The following is a 19149-nucleotide window of genomic DNA, read 5'->3' as shown; positions in this document are numbered from 1 at the left end:
TCGAGAGAATAATAGCCTACATTTGGACTTGCGTAAAACTGCTATCTTTCACTCCTTTCAAAATGCTGTGGACAATGCTAAACAAAGATATTCCCAATCTCTCATCTCTACTCAGGCTTCTAACCCAAATGCCTTTTTAACACATTTAAATCTCTTCTCTTCCCTTCCACCTCAAACTCCTATCACTATCCTATGACTACTATCAGTGCCCAAGATCTTGCTTCCTATTTCAAGGACAAGATTGATAAGATCCAACTTGAAATGGAATTTTCTTTCTTGACAAACAAACAGCTCATTTACGTTGTGGCACCCTTTAGCTCCCTTTGATCCCACAAATGAAGATGACATATCTGCTGTCTTATCTTATCTTCTATACTACCTGTCCTCTTGATCCTATACCCTCACAAATCAGTAGATCTCTGTCTCCTGTGCTCGTCTCAAGGTTAACTAAAATCTTTAATCATCATCATCATTTATTTATATAGCGCCACTAATTCTGCAGCGCTGTACAGAGAATTCATTCACATCAGTCCCTGCCCCATTGGAGCTTACAGTCTAAATTCCATAATATAGACACACACTCACACATATACATACAGACAGAGAGGTAGAGACTAGGGTCAATTTTTGATAGCAGCCAATTAACCTACCAGTATGTTTTTGGAGTGTGGGAGGAAACCGGAGCACCCGGAGGAAACCCACGCAAACACAGGGAGAACATACAAACTCCACACAGATAAGGCCATGGTCGGGAATCTCTCACTCCTTACTGGTATTTTTCCATCATTATTCCACCACACAGTGATTACTCCTGTTCTGAAAAAATAAATTCTGAGCCAAACTTTCAAATTACTTTCCCATCTCTCAGCTACCATGCCCTCCAAGCTTCTAGAGAGAATTGCCTATACTCTCCTCACATGCTTTTTTGTCTCCACAACCTATTATACTCTCTTCAGTCAGGCTTTTGTTTGTTGTTTGTTTGCACTGAAAAAGGTTGTTAGTGATTTGATCTCTGCTAAATTTAAAGACCATTACTCTCTTTTAATTCTCCAGGATCTCTCTGCTGACCACTCACTTTTCATACAAAAGTTACAATCCCTAGGTCTTCAGGACACTATGCTATCCTGGTTCTCATCCTACTTATCTAATGGCTCTTTCAGTGTTAGTTTCTTTGGATTCACCTACTCTCCGCTTCCTTTAAATGTTGGAGTACCACAAGGCTCAGATCCTCTGCTCTTCTTTAGCTATACCACTACTCTTGGGAAACTAATAGACTCCTTTGGATTTCAGTTTCATGTCTATATGGATGATACCCAAATGTTTCTGTTTTCTCCGGATTTCTCACATCTGTGTTATCCTGTGTTACTGATATTCTTTCTGCCAACTCATCCTCTCATCAACTCAAACTTAATCTTGCAAAAACAGCTAATAATTTTCCCACCAGCCAACAGAAGTTACCTACCTGACATTTCTATTTCTGTTGTCAATAAATCCTACCCCACAAGCTTGCTGCCTACGTTTGATTCTTGACTCAAAACTATACTTTGTACCTAACATCTAGGGGTAAATGTATTGTACTCCGATTTTTTCAAGTCTCCGGAAATCGGCGTGTTGACAGCTAAAATTTAAAGTGGTGCTGGCTTGTAAAGGCAAGTTTGCCTTTACAAGCCAGCGCGGCTTTAAATTTTAGCTGTCAACTTGCCGATTTCCGGCGAGTTGAAAAAAATCGGCGTATAATACATTTACCCCCTAATGTATGTCTGCAAGCTATTTCATACATCAAAAAAACTTTTTATTTCATTAAAATACAGGCATATCTCACACATGCACTGCAAAAACTTTAATTCATGCACTTATGACCTCCGGTATTGACTATTGCAATACCATCCTTATTTGTCTTCCCCGAATCAAACTCTACAATCTATTTTGCACGCAGTGGCTAGATTGATTTTTCTTGCAAATTGTTCTTCCACTGCTGAGCCGCTCTGTCAGTCTCTGCATTGGTTGCCTGTTTTTCACCGAATTTAATATGAAATACTTCTACTAACATACAAGGCCATCAACAAAACTGCACCAACATACATCTCTTGACTTGTTTCAAAATCTCTCCCAATTCGACTCCTCCGTTCTGCACAAGATCTGCATTTCTCTCATTCACACTCATTACATCCTCCCATTTTCGCTTAACTTACAGGAGTTTTTTCAGGCTGCACCCATTTGTGGAATGCCCTTCCTCACACAGTAAGACTTTCCTTTAGTCTTCAAACTTTCAAGTTTTCTGCAAAAATCCACCACTTCAGGCAAGCTTTTAAAATTCCTCAACCACCCTTTAAAAATTCCTAAGGTACTCTATTTCCACCATTTACGCAGTTCACACAAAAAAACAACTCTCTGACCCCCTGACCAACATTGCTGTTTGACCGGTTCATATAGCCCACTAAGCAGTTTTTATGTTTGCAATCAGGTTGGACCAATATGCAATATGTAGCACTTAACCTCATGAATCAAACTCCCATTGTCCAAAAGATTGTAAGCTTGCGAGCAGGGACCTCTTACTTCTCTGTCTTTATTACCAAGTTTTGTTTTATTACTGTGTTTGTTTCAAATTTTAAAGCGCTATGGAATATGCTGGCACTATATAAATAAATGTTAATGATAACAATGATGATGAAGCTACAATACACAAGCATGGTAATGAGATGAATCATTACCATATATGTGCGCCGCTCTCTCCCCTCCTCCATGTGCCAAAATTATCCTCCACCTCTGCTTTTGGAGCAGCACTGTGTTGTATGTAAGAAGCAATTCTTACATATAGCGCTGCTCTAGTCCAGAAAGAGCACTCTGGCGACGCAGATGTTCTATGTACTTTAGTACATGAGCCCCTCATTTTTAATGTGTGTTTAACTAAGATTTGTAATCAGGGACTTCCTTTGTTAAAGAGGCCACTTTATTCAGGTTGAGTGTTGTTGAACCGGCCTCGGAAAGTCCTCTAACCCTGGGGCTCGTGATCTCTCTTGACAAATTTTTCTTTTTTTCATGTAACTGATACTCCTTTTACACTGAGACATGAACCCAGGAATAACCCTGGAAGTGTGTTGGTGTGAATGGGTCATCCAGGATTATTCCTGTGTTGCAGCCAGATACAGTGTGGTGTGAAAGGTGTTCCCGTGTATACTACCTGGATTCTGTTAAAAGCAGCTCATTGGCGGATCGGAATCGCTCTCTGGTGACGTCTACATGTTGCAGAACAGGAGGGATGGCGAATTGGCAGGACGCCAAAGTGAGAGAGCTACTGGCTGTCGGAGGGGAAGAGGGGATCAAAAAAAGATTACTGGTTTAGTGAAAGGTACAACAATTTATGGGATCATTGCAAAGATACTGACCAACTGGCTGATCAAGCGCTCACAGCAGCAAGTTGTCAATGTCCCTCAGGAAGCAATGCAGCAAAGTACATGGCCACAAAAATAAAAGTGGCAATGGCCCTATGGAGTGGCCATATTATGATTTGTGCAACGTTGTATTTGGCAACTCATCCCTGTCCATCCCCATTCTGCTTTCTTCTACAAGCTGTGCTAACAGTAATGCAGCCCCTGAAGTAGCCGTGCTGGCTGTCCCTCGTCACAGATGGTGGCTGAAGAGACGGCAGACAATAACGCATATGGTTAATCTATTAATGAAGACCTAGGGAGTAGTGTAGAAAAGCAGTGGACCAGACTGATAAACAGCCTTTGCGTTCAAACAGTAAGTTAACTCCCTTTGGGACATATGAATTAATAATTGCTTCACTGCTGCGCTTATTTGCAGTACGTTTTACACTGGATATTTTCAATAGTAATGAAAATATCCACGTGATATAGTAAGTGTTAATTGCCAGCGTTAGCAGCTGCCCCTGCGAGTTACATCCGCCGCATTTTGCAGGAATTAGAATCTGACTCTGCGCATGCCTCCCTATCCTTACTTTGGATTTGTATGTGTTATTATTATTATTATTAATAATACTTTTATTTTCATTTTTTGTAGTCTGTAATGTTCCACCAATTGAAAAAAGAACACAAAGATGGAACAAGTCACTAAAGCAATGTCTACCATATTGCCGAAGCAGCAGAGGGAGATGGATTCAGCTATGCAGTCGTAAGAAGACGGCCATCTGCAGAGATTCTTGGAGCATGAACAGTGGCTACAAAGCAACTTTATGACTGTACTAATGACCATGCATGACCGTATCAGCAGAGAAAATAGAGAGTCAGATATTTTTTCTAGATGATTTGATTACTAGAGTGCAAGGCCCCATTCCACATCCACACCCCCACACCCTTCCCAACATTATTCTGCGGGAAATTATTACAATTACGGTGGAGGTCCAAGTTATTTTTAAGCCAGCAGGATGGACACTCTTCCCAATTCTGAATTTAAAGCTGTACAGGCAGTTGCAATAGTTTTATTGTTTGTTTTTTTTCCCATTATTATTGTGCTATTTATTTATTCTTTAAAATATTGTTGGTTTGTTATTGCTAAAACTATTGCAAATGTTTTGTTGTTTAAAAACATTCAGCTAACATTACTGTTTTTCAAGTAACATTTGTTAATCTAAATGGTCAACACCAAAGTGAAGTGCAATTTTGCACAGGTGTAACACAATTAAAATAAAAAAAATGCAAATTGTAAACTATGTGTCTTTAATACAACCATTCCTAATGCCGCCTACTTGTCTAGTATTTCTGTTATGTTGGTAGTAATGATGCTCCAGGTGAGTTCAACACTGTTAGATTGCTCTTCCTCATAGGTGACTGCATCTACCTGACTGTCAGTCAGTTCAGGCTCCTCTATATTCCATTCTGGAAGAAACTGCTCTTTTTGCATTTCACACACACTATATGGACAAAAATATCCAGACGCTTGACCATTACACCAATAGGGACTGTAATGACATTGTATTTAAATACATATACTTTAATATGTATTTGGTCCTTCTCTTGCAGCGATATCAGCTTCCACTCTTCTTGGTAGGCTTTTGTCAAGATTTTGGAGAGTTTCTATGGGACTTTGTGCCCATTCATTCTGTAGAGCATTTATGAGGTTAGACCCTGATGTTGCATGAGAAGGCCTGACTCGCAATCTTTGGTCCAGTTCATGCCAAAGGTGTTCGATGGGGTAGACGTCAGGGCTCTGTGCTGGCCAGTCAAGTTCTTCCACGCTGAACTCATCAAACCATGTGTTTGTAGTCCTTGCTTTGTGCACTGGGGCACAGTACTGTTTGAATAGAAAAGGACCTTCCCCAAACTGTTGCAACAAAGTTGGAAGCGTAGCATTGTCCAAAATGACTTGGTATGCTAAAGCATTAAGATTACCGTTCACTGGAGATAGAGACTAGCCAAAACCCTGTGAAAGAGCCCCATGCCATTATCCCTCCTCCACCAAACTTCACAGTTGGCATAATGCAGTCAGGCAGGTAATGTTCTCCCGGCATCCGCCAAACCCAGACTTGCCAGTCTGACTGCCAAACAGAGAAGCATGATTTGTCACTCCATGGAACACGTGTCCACTGCTCCATAGCCCAGTGTTGGTGTGCTTTACACCACTCCATCCGACGCTTGGCATTGATCTTGGTGATGTGAGGCTTGCATGCAGCTGCTCAGCCATGGAAACCTATTCCATGGCCGAGCAGCTGCCGTTTTTGTGCTTACATTCATGACACTGGAAGTTCAAACTCTTCAGCTATGGAATCAGCAGAATGTTTGAGACTTTTACGAACCATGCTCCTTAGCAGTCTTTGACCTCGATCTTTTATTTTATGTGGTCTTCCGCTGAGTTGCTGTTGTTCCTAAATGCTTCCACTTTTTAATAATATTACTTACAGTTGTCCGTGGAATACCCAGCAGGGATGAAATTTCATGAACTGTCTTATTGCAAAGGTGGCATCATATCACAGTACCATGCTTGAAGTCACTGAGCTCTTCAGAACTAACCATTTTGTATCACAAATGTTTGCAAATTGAGACTGCCTGGCTAGGTGCTTGATTTTATACACCTCTGGCAATGGTTGTAATTGAAATACCTCAATTCAATAATTAACAGATGTTTTCAAATACTTTGTCCATATAGTGTATATTATGCAACCAACAGCAAGCAGAAACTTCATCTGGCATTAGGTTGATGTCAATGTTATTCCTCTTTAGCAAACTACGCCAAAGTAATTATAGTCTTCCAAATGTATTTTAAACAACCATCTTGGCAGAGCTGACTAAGGATATGGGTGAAGCGAATCTGGTCAGGTGAAAGTTGATGATGCTGGATGTATCCCTTCATTCACCATCACCTCATTGGATACGCAGAATCACCAGTAATATGGACTTCAATCTCCACTCCTGGACCATCTTGGTTTTCTGAAAAGCAATAAAGCAGTTTTAATAAAACAGTAGAGTAAGTACAAATAAGGAAATAAAATATGCAATGGAAAACACTGAATTATCTGTGTGCACAATTATTATTAGCTGTAGCATCTGAAAAAAAATCCTTGCAAGCACAGGGAGAATATACAAACTCAACACGGTTGCTTTTGATGTGTAAATGGAACCCAAACCTTACTGCTGTAAAGACAATAATGCTAACCATGACACCATCAATCCTTTTAAATTCTAAAATGTGTAGGACTAAAAATACTGAATCAAATAAAATAGCGTAAACTTTCATGACCAGCACTTTAAATTAAATATTACTTGAAACATCGAATACTTTAAATTTCAGACCTTTTTACACAAAACATAAATTCTAATCTCTGTGGGGAAACGCCAGCCATCGTGTTGCTCCTCTGCAATTTGGTAGATGTCAGAATTGGAAAGAACTCTGGCACCATGCCAGCAAATGTAAACATCTGTGAAACTGAAAATAATGTGTTGTAGTTAGTATACATATATAACAGTAGAGGAGATATATTATGTATTAGCTATTTTTTTTAACCAAAACATCAAGAACATATTATGCTTACCAGAAATTGTTGTCAATTGCAGCCTGTAGAATAATTGAATGCCAAACTTTTTGGTTGTAGTAGTCTGCTGGGTTGTCTCTTGGGGCAATAATTAGGATGTGTGCCCCATCTGTGGCTGCAGCACACTGTGGATATCCATGTTGTTTGAAACCTTTAATGGTGTCATCTAGGCTCTATCCATGTGGCATGCAGATGAAACGGTGGTACAAGGTTCTCCCCAATGCCGCAGTCACTTTGTGCAAACGGTGGCTTGCCCTACTCCAAACAAACACAAAATTGTGCGGTATTCTCCCAGGCTTGCATACCACCACATCACAATGGCTAGTTTCTTACTTTGTTCAATGGGTCTGCGGTAGTTTGTCATTTGTTTTGCTAGAGCTGGGGTGTTGAGTTCTAGCAAATAGTCAAATGCTGCATGCGACATGCTAAAGTGTGCCTTACACTGCTCGCCATCAAAACCTTCCACAGTAGGCGAGAATGCTTGTCCACGATGTCATTCTCTGTTTGTCGCAGTGCTGAATTTGACCATGGTGCTAATTGTGGGCATCATAAAATCTTTTCTCATGTCTAAGTATTGGCGTCGAATTTTAGCCCCCTCAGACAAAAAAAACCCGCCCTTCTCCTCTGGAAATAACACTGAGTCAGATTACAAACTGTAACCAGCTGCATTATGCTGTCATTTGCATCCAGAAACATAAGGAATCCACAATAATACAGGAACGCTGTTCTGCACAGTAGCTACTTATATCTCTCGTCGGCCATGATTAAAGCAATGCAGTCACTGTCCACTTTTTATGTCTCATCTATGAGAGCTTTTCCTACATCATCTATATGAGTCTCTACTGTCCCCTTTTAATGACTCAACTTGATAATGCAGGACATACAGGTGTCCAGTGTGAAAGGCAGCAACCCTGGATATACCCAGGATCAAAGTGCGGTGAGAAGAGATGCATCACAGGTTGAAACTGTGTTCATTATCTTGTGTGTGACCCAGGATTTTGGTGATAAAGGGTTATAAGTGAAGGCAGAGCTGCATGTTACAGGGTCATTGTCATGAAATGAAGAATGGGATGGAGGTAAGTGAAAGCCATAGACTGAGACTTAGATAGTGGAAAGCTCAGTGCCACCACAAGAGGTTTTTTTTTTTCTACATGCTACACCTGAAACACTTGTACATTAATTCCACATTTATATCTCTGCTGTGGCCTACCAGAAAGTGAGTGTCGTCTCATATATCCAGATTTTTCAATTGGTAGTATTAGTAGTTGTGTGTTTCACCAGCAGAGCTCGGATACCTAAATAATATTGCATACAAGCGAAATATTTACAAAAAAAATTTCCACTATCAGATAAGCATAATATTGCAAAACAGTACTGTTGCCTTATAGACCCATATATTTTTTTGAAATAGCATATTCTAGTGAGTCAAAAAAAGGCATTTTAATGTTTTTACAATTCACAAAATTACCAAAACATATGAAGATTTTCACATGAAAAACGGACTCCGGCAAGGATGTCTTTTGAAGGAAGGTGGAATCAGTCGTTTTCCTCCGTTGTAGGTGATAGGTGACAGATTTTGGCTTTTAGGGTGGGAAAACAGTATTATAGTTAGAGGTCATCTTGAGCATGTATGTGACATTTATGAGTTGAAACTCAGATTAGAACAGTACTGTTGTTACACAGGGTGGCTACTGCAACGACTTTATAAAAATAAATAAAAGTCAGCTGTCCATACACCACAGCTGTATAATGCTTATTATATTTTCCAAAGTTTTCCTCTCTCCAGTATAACAGGAGTGGTGTCACAAACCGCTGCACATGTTGCTTTGACAAGCAATTAAGGGAGTAAAAGGACTTATTTACCAAGAGAAGCAATATTATTATAGAGGCTGTCGGCTAGATACCAGTCCTCTACCTTTGCAGCTCTGGCAGACAGATTATGGAACCATGAATATAGGTGACTGATGATGTCATTATGATAATTGGGTATTGTGATAAGCTCAATACAGGCAATCCACAATTGCCAGCTTATTGATGTGTGATCAGTATCTTGCTGCCTCTCAAGGCCTGGAAATCCAATACCTCTAATTCTTAAATCAAGCCCTGCATAGTTATCCTCAAGTTCTGTCTCTGCTTTTGAATTACTCTGGTATCAGGTTGGCAGATCATATGACAGATGTATTCGGGGACGTGGTGATGCGTCACCGTGGCCCCGCCCCCTGCTAGGAAATGGGCAATTTAACGGCATTGCCAAGTGGGATGGGCTTAATGACGCAAATTTGTCATTAGCCCCGCCCCCACAACGGTCTGGGAGGATTCCCCGAAATTTATGATCCTCCTGGAAATTCTGGGAGAGTAGGAAACTGTGCCATTGCAGCTTTTATATCGGAGCTTATTTTGCTATCTGCTTTTTCACATCACCCCTTACATATTGAATTGTGCTTATTTCCCTGCATACCAACTCCTGCTTGATACGATAGCTTATATTTTGTTCGGTGCTTATTATCATAGCCTACCTATTCATATGTGCTCACAACCTGTACATTGGATTGTGCTTATTACCCTGCATATGAGACCTTGCATATTCAATTTCCGATATATTAACTCGTGCTCACAGCATGCATTTTCATCTGAGCACACTGCCTGCATATTGAATTATGCTTATTGCCCTGCACATGAGACCTTTGCTTATTCTGCAGCCTATATATTAACTGATGCTTATTTTTACAGCCCTACTCATTACTCTGCGTATGAGACCTTGCATGTTCTACAGCCTGTATATTGACTGGTACTTTTTATTAGTGCCTGCATATTCAACTGTGCTCATAGCCTACATATTGAATTGTGCTTATTACACTGTAAACAAAATCTTGCTTGTTCTACAATTTATATATTGACTGGTGCCTGTTATTATATTGAGTATATTCAATGGTGTTCACAGTCTGCATAAAGAATTATGTTCATTATCCGACATATGAACTCTTGCATATTACCACAGCTTTATTATCTAATGTTTATTACCATAATCTATACATACAATGTTGTTGCAGCCTGCATACAGGTTTGTACTTATAACTCTGCATATGGACTTGTGCTTTTTACCACAACCTGCATAATAAATTTATACCTTTTACTATAAAAAATATTATTGGATTATACCCTATATTGGGTCTTCAGCCTTCAGGATCTTATTTAGAAAAAGACTACCATGACACACAGAGCTTATTGCACATGTTGAATGCCTTAGGGTTTCACGATTCCCTATTCATTACAAGAATTGTTGACACCAAAAAGTATCCCAAACAATTTGGGTATTGCCAAATGAGTCAATGAGCCCTGCAGTAAGCAGGGAATCACTGAATCCAGACGTTCTCACTGTTAAACATATGTAATGACTATACTCCAGAGCATACATGGAAGCGTTTGGTAGCTTACCAGTACTCTATCTGTGTGCGTGCTAGTGACTGTGGTAAGTGTGGAAGATTGATCAGGGACTCCCAAATGCCAAGGAAATCTCTGTCCAGGAGTTTGTGTCTAGTCTTTTGTTATTGGCATATATAAGCACCACTCCTCCTATTATTTTTCAAAGTGCCCCCATCTACATTAAATAATAATAAAAAAATAATAAAATATATATATATATATATATATATTAAGCAGTGGAGTTGCTAGACCCACCTGCAGGGAACTAACTCCCACAAATTTTCAGTGACATGTTACAGCGTGGTGTTTTTTCTTTCTAAGCTGTTTTAAATATTTAAAGATGAATATGTTCAGAAAATCTAATATTTTGTCTTTTTCAGTTTTATCTGTATGTGCAGTTACAAAGTGCAGTACAGTTCCTATCTTTGGAAGGCTGGCTTCTTTTTTTTTTTTTTTTAGAAATGACCTTAAAATATCAATTACATTAGGCTTTATTTCATTAATAGCAGATAAAATATGACTTTTGTAAATCTTTCACTGTAAGATAAAATCAGTGTAATACTATTATAAAGAACAGTAATAATGTATAATTTGTTTCTGCAAAGTGCTTTCAGAAATCCTCATGAAAAGCATTACGTGACTTATTATTGTAATTGCAAATCTGTTCATTTTTAAATTATCTTTACACAATATATATAAAGCTCTGCATAATGTCTTGCTGTTCTGCTTTCAAACACACAGTAACAGCATTATTTCCTTTATTAAATGTAATTATTACTGTGCATGGGTATAGTGAATCTTATACAAAATGCATGTTCAATAGTTTGAAAAGCAAATGAGATTATTGTGTTCTTAATTTGTTTATTAGATACAGTTGTATAATAATATCCATCTATCCTTCCATCTCTATGTCTGTCATGTAATCCATCTTCACAAGCACATTGATTGTTCTGGTTTGTGCTATTTTCACTTATTTGTATATAGTTTACCTTGGTATAGTAATGTTTTTGTCATGTGCTATCCACTTTCATAGTAGCTATCTGCCCATAATTTCCTGGATCACTCAATGAGTTTAAAGATTTGTCCCTTGAAATGTTTATCTCTGAAATGTCCCTATGTTTAATTTTGGCCTGCTGTATAAATCATTCTCCTCAACCAGTCTCCCTCTTCCCTGTAATTCTTTGTCCTCCTCCATTCTACCTATCCCCTGTAATTTATTCTACGTCACTAATCTCCCTCTCTCTTCAAATTCATTTCCCCCCCACAGACTTCATCTATAATACATTACCCCTTATAGCTCTCACCTGTATTTCATTTTCCCACCTCACTTCCCATTTTTTTTTACCTCATATACAAACAGTGGGTAAAGAATGGGATATCCATAGCTGATATTACATAGACATAAATTGCTAAGCTGTTAACACGCACAGAGAGATGATTTGTTGGATTGAAACCCCAAGGTGCATGACTAACAATCTACCTAGTACACATGAACATACAGTGCCCAGAGTGCTGACACTTTAGGCCCGTTACAAAAGAAACGGGGCCCTGTTCTTCCCTATCCACTGGAGCCATAAGGCCCCTAAAGGCGAAAAGGGACAGCAGGCCCCCTTTTGCCGAAGCTATGAGAGGCCCTTGAAATCCCGACCCCTGAAGTCTTCAGCCTTCCATACAGAGAGAGTCTCTAACAAAAGGATAGTAGTGACCCATAAGGGTTCAAACCTTTACCACAAGATGTGACAATAATAGATAAATAACACACACCAAACAAAAAAAGACGTGTAAGTGCTATGTGCAATAAGTAGAAAAATAAAAAAAATGCCTACAGGCCCCAGAATTATGACTGGTGTCTTTACCTACCATAAGACCATAGCAAGGTGTTGCATGAATTGCGAATGCATAGTGCTCTTGTGCCTTACTCTGTGTAACAAGTCCATGTTTCCTTAACCTCTACCGTGCATTGTCAGGCACCCCCAGGCCCTGTCCCCTAAGGGCATTGGCACTTTGTGCTCCAAGCAACTGGCCTTCTGTCCTCGATCAAGGTAGTTTTTCGCAATGAGTAATAGGAGCTCCCCCTAGTAAGAATAGATACTACTCTTAATCTTAGCCAAAAGGCAGAGAATCAATGATGACAATGCTGCAGCGCAATAGGATGATAATGATAATATAATATAATGACTTAATCTGCATTACCAAGTTATTACCAGTCAATCTGTTATATATTTTTTTATGTAATGTGTTATGGGTAATTGTCTGTGTATTGTATACTACTGTAAATTTCATGTACAGTGCCGCCGACCTTTTGTGGGGCCTTATAAATACAATATAATACTATATCTTGGCGTGTGTAGATGTGTATACACACATATATATATACAAGTTAACCCGTGCATGATACTCATGCATTTTTTGGTCAAATAATGTCAGTATACCAAATTTCAGGTCATTCGGATGAGCCCTTTCTGAGAAAATTATGTTAGGGCGGGCCCCTTTCCGACTTCTGAGGCTGCCGGGGGCTGCACAGTATGTGCAGGTCCGCTCGGCAGTGACAGGCAGGGACAGTGTGCTGCCCGGCTGCTCTGATTGTGTTTAACACAATCAGAGCAGCCGGGCAGCACACTGTCACTGCCAAACGGACCTGCACATACTGTGCAGCCGTCGGCAGCAAACCCCTGCTAGAGGGGGCGATTGCCCCGATCGCACCCCCCTGTATCCGCCACTGTACACATGTGTGTTCATGAGGTAAAATTACCTCACGAAAATGAGTTTGACCCCTCAACTCGTCAGTAGTGTCAGTATACCAAATTTCAGCCCTTTTTGAGGGTTTTTTCCCACACACAGTAAGAATTTAGTAGGTCAGTTAACCCGTGCATGATACTCATGCATTCTAGTCAAATCAAGCTACTTAAGGTGTTGAAAACTCCCCACTGTCTCCCCCGGCAACCGACAACCACTCCAAACTGTCACTTCTCCTTGAAGAAATATATAGGTCAGTGTATAACTCTGCCCAGCAGGTGGCGCTGCAGCTTGTTTTTTTTTTTTCCACAGACAGACTATCACACGCCACTAGACATTTATATTATATATATACATATATATATATATATATATATATATATATATATATATATATATATACACATAATGTAACAGCAAGACAGTTACACACATAGATTTTTTTTTATTAATCTGGGGAATTTGGACCTATTGTAAATGTAATACTATCGAGTTTGAGATACAAAGATTAGGTGTAGTATTGAAGAAACTAGGCATCTGGACATATTAAATTAGAGATAACATATAACACTTCTCCAAAACTAAAGGCAGATGGAAATTTCACTACAACACAAAGCATGCTTATTTTGTTTGCTTCCACTTGTACAAATAAGAGGGATGAGACCAGATCTGCCTTTATACATTGGTACATTACCCATTTCTCTTGTCTCATCTGCCCTCTTACACGTCTCTGTTCAGTAAACTGCAATGTAAAATCTCATCCCAGATATTAGGTAATTTACTGCGATTAGGTTTCTTTTGTTTAGCTTTACATTCAATTTCACTATTTGGGAAACTAAATTAAATGGACAAGTATTACATTTTTGTTGCGACTGCAAAGAAAATTGAGCTAGGGGGCTTTGATTGGACTGTCATGCCAGCTTCCATTCTGACCTGATTTCTAAGAGATTTTTTTATTATTATTATTTAATCAAACTGCCCACTTGACAGAAAATTGAATGAGGAGGTTGCTGTCAGAAGAAAAGCCTGAGGGCTTCTTGTATTTGTGTTGAGAACATCCCAGCAAACCAGGACTTTTAGAATTGGTAGTGGGAATGAGGGAGCATTGGGGACAGAAATAGACATCTTGTAGGAAGGCTGTCATCTGTGCAAAGAACAGAGAACCTGATTGTAGCACAGATTTTCTAGCCCTCTTATTGGATTAACGGAAAAATGGCCACAAAATGCATAACCATTATGTGCACTTTAAAGGGATTAGTGTGAGTTTCAAAGAAATGTAATGGCTCTTCCTGGGTTTTTTTTCTAGACTGCATAATGAGTGTTAAAGCAAAGAAAAAATGTAGTACTTTAGATGTCTGTTTTCACTAGACAGAATTTGAAAAATATTTATAGCTTTTAAAGCTGTCATAACATGGCAATAGCTTAAAAAAAAATTCTCTTTTTTTCTGTCTTATTATAGAAAACATCTAATAGTATCAGTTAGATGATTATTTTATTTTTATTAGCTTAAATATTAAATAGCAAATACTTTTTGTTATGCCATCTCTAGCAGGCCATGATAACTCTTGGCAGCACAACAAATATGTTTATTTGTGTGTGTATGTATAATGTGATATACAGACAGGGCTTATAAAAAGTATTCACCCTTTGACATTTTTCACATTTTATTTTAGTACCTCAAGATTATAATTGGTGGATTAATTCAGGAAGTAAAGAAACAATACTTAAGCTTTCTTTTACTAATTACAAATGCAAAACAGACAATAATGGATTACATACGTGTTCATCCCTTTTTCTAAGATGTGCTCAAATAAACTGTAGTTAAATCGGTTGTCTTCTAAAGTCATGTGAGAGGGTAACATGATTGTGTTTCCAATGAAGAGCTTCATCATGAAAATTAAAAAAACATTCAAATCTGAGAAAATGTTATTGGACAGCCCCAATCTGGGGAAAAGTATAAGAATTTCAAAGACTTTTAATATCCCCCATCTGTTAAGTCTGTCAATAACGAAATGAGCATTATGATGTACCTGTGATTTTTTTTTTATGGCAGGCTGTCCTCAAAAACTGAGTATTTGAGAAGGACACTTGTTAGGTAGGCCACCAACTCTGGTAGAATTACATGACAGAGAGAACATTTTCCATTGGACAACAATATCCCACATACAAATCTGCACTTTATGGCATAGTTACAAAAGGAAAGCCACTGTTGATAAAATCTCCCATAAAATCTTACCTACAGTTTTCCAGAAAATATGTGGGAGACCCATGTAGATTCCAAGGTCTGATGAGATCAAGTGTGAACTTTTTCCACTCAATGCTAAGTGGTATATTTAGTGCAAATCATCAAAAGAACACTATCCCTAGAGTGAGGCACAATGACAAGAGCATAATAATGCTATGGGCATAATTCCCTGCTTTTGGCACTGGGACGCTTGTCATAATAAGGGAAATGGATAGAGCAAGAGATTGACAAATGCACAGGAATCTGTAAGTTACTTAGTACTTTGGAAGAGTTTTATATTCTACAGGACAATATCCAAAAGAATAAAGCAAAAACTCATATTAGAGTGACTTAAATAAAAAAAATCAATGTCCTGCAGTGACCCAGTCAAAGGTCAGACCTCTATCCCATCAAGAATTTAGGGAATGATTTCAAAATTGTACCCAATCCTACCGAATGAAACTCTAATGGGAAAAATTGCAGACTATGGTATTGTGGCTCTATGAAAAGGAGAGGTAAAACGCTGTTTGTAATGTGTGTCACTGTTGCAGCAAACGCTTATGTCAACTGTATGGAGCTTAATAAAATTTGTTCGCCAACGATACCAATGACAGGACCCCCTAAAGCAATATCACCTGTGTCCTCCTAATGTTATCATTAAGTCTTGACAATAAGAAAGTTACTGGTTACATGTGTGTGTGTGTGTGTGTGTGTGTGTATATATGTATATATATATATATATATATATATATATATATATATATATAATGTGAAGATACCAGGTTTATCTGGCCCAATGCTACCCACTCCACGCTGGCTGGCCACCCACGGGTGCCTTCCTATGCCAGCAAAGTCTACCCAGTACCTTCTAGGATTCGTATAGTCACTCAGGCATAATGCAGTTATAAAAATACAACAGTATATTTATTGTCATACAAACAACACTAGAATATTATGTACACACAGTAAATAAATGCCAGGCAGATTTACCAAATCATCTCTCCCTTACTCCAATAGCTTAAGGACTTATAGTCACCTGGCTGTCCAGACTTCACGACACAGGGATCTCTCTCAGCTGCATATATAGACTCTAGTTAGAGAACGACAACTCAAAACCTAGATCTTGCACCTTCATGAATGAAATTCCAGAATGAATCCCCTCCCCCCTGGAGTCATTCATTATATCTCAGGTCTAATTTCCACAGTCTTTCCCCTCCCTGGGCAAACCCCTGGGTCTAGTCTTCTTAACCATTGGCCAGTGCAGGACAAGGGGGTTTGGACAGGGCAGTGAAGATGAGCTGTCCTTTCACAGAAGTCTGGACTAGTCCTAGGGAGAACAATTGATGCTAATTGGCTTCCCCTACTTCCAAGGATAAGGTAGCAGTGAGCGCCTCCTAAAATTAACCCCTTACACTACTTTGTGATGTCACAGGCTCCCCAGCTGTTCCATGCTTCCTGTAGAGGAAGGAGTGGGGAGAATGAATGTATTGTGGACACCACCTGATCTTTACCCATAACCCTCCTGGCTTCAATTTAAGGACAATGAATAACATTACTGCAAGTCATCAATATATAATACACAATATACATATTTACATTGAACTACAATGTCCCCTTAACCACATGTAATTGGACACTGCAGTTGTAGTCTGGTGAGCTGTGGAACAAAAGCATGGGCTATAAAAAGTACTTGCTATAATCCACATTATGTGAGAAATGAGAAACAATGCTCACAGGGTTACCACACTCATTTTGTCACTATATATATATATATATGTTTGTATGTCTACTCCTCGTGTTAAAAGTCAAAAGTTGAATGGCTACCCTACATGTGTTTTGAAAAGTATACACTAAAACATATTGCATTGTTGTTGTTTAGATTATTAGTATTGGGTTCTGTAATGTGAAAACGTGCATGCTGAATTAACTTTTTTATAGTCAAGTCATATTTAATAATATATAATTTTGTTTTCTAGAACACATGTTGCCAAATATTCTCAAGAAAGGTTTCCTGGAAACCCGGAAAACTCAAGAGACCTTTTGGCAGGGCTGTTATGCTGAGATATCTCAGTATAAACTGCACATCTACAGTACTGATAGCAGTGGTAACCATAATGCCATCACTGCTTATCCTCTTGCTGATATTGAAAGCATTACTATTACTGGAAGTCACAAGACCAAACAGCTTGATGTCCTAATGTCAGACAACAGACAACTGCAACTGAAGGCAGATTCTGCATGGGAGGTCTTGGACTGGGGGCAGAAATTATGGGAAGGAGTGCGTGCTTTGACTTTAGTTCCAAGTTATATGAAGAATCAGCATGATATGACAAGATCAAAAAACACAGGTGACAATAACATTGACTATTTAGAAAACCACAGCTTGTCAAACAAGTCTAATGAACTTTCAAGGGTCATAACCTTAGCCAATGGGTATCACAAAAACATTTTAAAAACTGGGACACTTTATCGGTTAACAATTCAAAATAATTGGAAAGCTTTCACGTTTGTTCTTTCCAGTTCACACCTTACAGCATATCAGCCCAGTTGTCTTGATGAGGATCCATTGCTTAACTATAACATTGATTTATGTGTATCTGTCCAGATGGACACTCTTGATGGGTATGATTCTTGTTTCCAAGTCATTTTTTCTCAAGATGTACTCCGGCTTCGAACTGAAACCCACCAGAGAGCCCAAGAATGGATAGATGCTATAATATCTGCTGCTAATACTGCTAGAAAGACTGATCCGAATTTACTAGTGCCTCTTAGAAATAAGTCCAAAGAACATCCATCATTAAGGGACCTGCAGAAGAGCAAACGTCAGTCTGTAACAACAAGTTTTCTTGGTATCTTGACAACATTGGCTTTAGAGAGAGGGCTAACTGCTCAAAGCTTCAAATGTGCAGGTAAGAATTAATTTTAAAATGTATTTTCAAATATATATATATTATAGGCTGAGGAGCATAATCTGTGAAAATGTATATATACATACAATATCTGGAATGCTTTGAACTTGGGGTTTTCAGTAATTTTGTACACCATGCCTAAAAAATACTAAATTGCATGTTAAAATTCCCCTTGCCTTTCTCAACCTGACCCTAGCATTACTGTTTTCATGAACTTGTTAACCAGTGTCTCTTCACAGTGAATGTAGGAGTAGATGCTCTGCGATTATGTCTGTGTGTATGATTTGCTGACTAGTATTCAAAACAGATACCTTTAAGATGTCTAGTGTATATCTAGGCCTTCAGAGCAATCAATGCTGGCAGGTATAATATGCTGAGCCATGTCTTGACCATGTGTAATATGATATGTCATTTCTTCTGGCAATTATAACATGCTGAGCCATATTTGATTGCAAGCATACTATATTGAGCTATATTTGGTGCTCAATACACAAAGCTGTTCTTTGTTTGGTGCCAAATGTTTTATGCTGAGCCATACCTGCTGCAAAATATAATATGTTGAGCCATATCAGGTGCCAAGCATACTAATCTGAGCCATATCTGGGGCCAGTTAGAATATGCAGTTTGCAGTCGATCCATATCTGACAGGGTTATGTGTGCCTACTCTCCCGGAATTTCTGTGAGATTCCCGAATTTTGTCGAGTCCTCCCGGAAGAGTAGGCATCCTACCAGGTCTTGGTGGAGATGTGGCTTAATGACACAATTTTCATCGTCGGACCCCGTTATGCATTGCTGTAAATGTTGGTATTTCATAGCAGGGCGGGCCACAGTGATGCACCTACTTGTCACCTGACATCCTCTTCTAGATC

General features: G+C 38.9%; 1 protein-coding gene across 2 annotated transcripts in view; it reads left to right on the top strand.

Moving 5' to 3' along the window:
• PLEKHM3 (pleckstrin homology domain containing M3) overlaps positions 1–19149 on the top strand; it is a 184925-nt gene that overhangs the window by 29572 nt on the left and 136204 nt on the right. For both annotated transcript variants that reach the window (XM_075180233.1, XM_075180234.1), the window contains exon 3: positions 17348–18280. In XM_075180233.1, coding sequence (XP_075036334.1) covers positions 17348–18280 — 933 coding nt within the window. The remainder of the gene's footprint in view (positions 1–17347; positions 18281–19149) is intronic.

Source organism: Mixophyes fleayi, chromosome 7 (assembly GCF_038048845.1).
Source record: "Mixophyes fleayi isolate aMixFle1 chromosome 7, aMixFle1.hap1, whole genome shotgun sequence".
NCBI classification, from domain to species: Eukaryota; Metazoa; Chordata; class Amphibia; order Anura; family Limnodynastidae; genus Mixophyes; species Mixophyes fleayi.
This window is presented reverse-complemented; position numbering and strand designations above follow the sequence as displayed.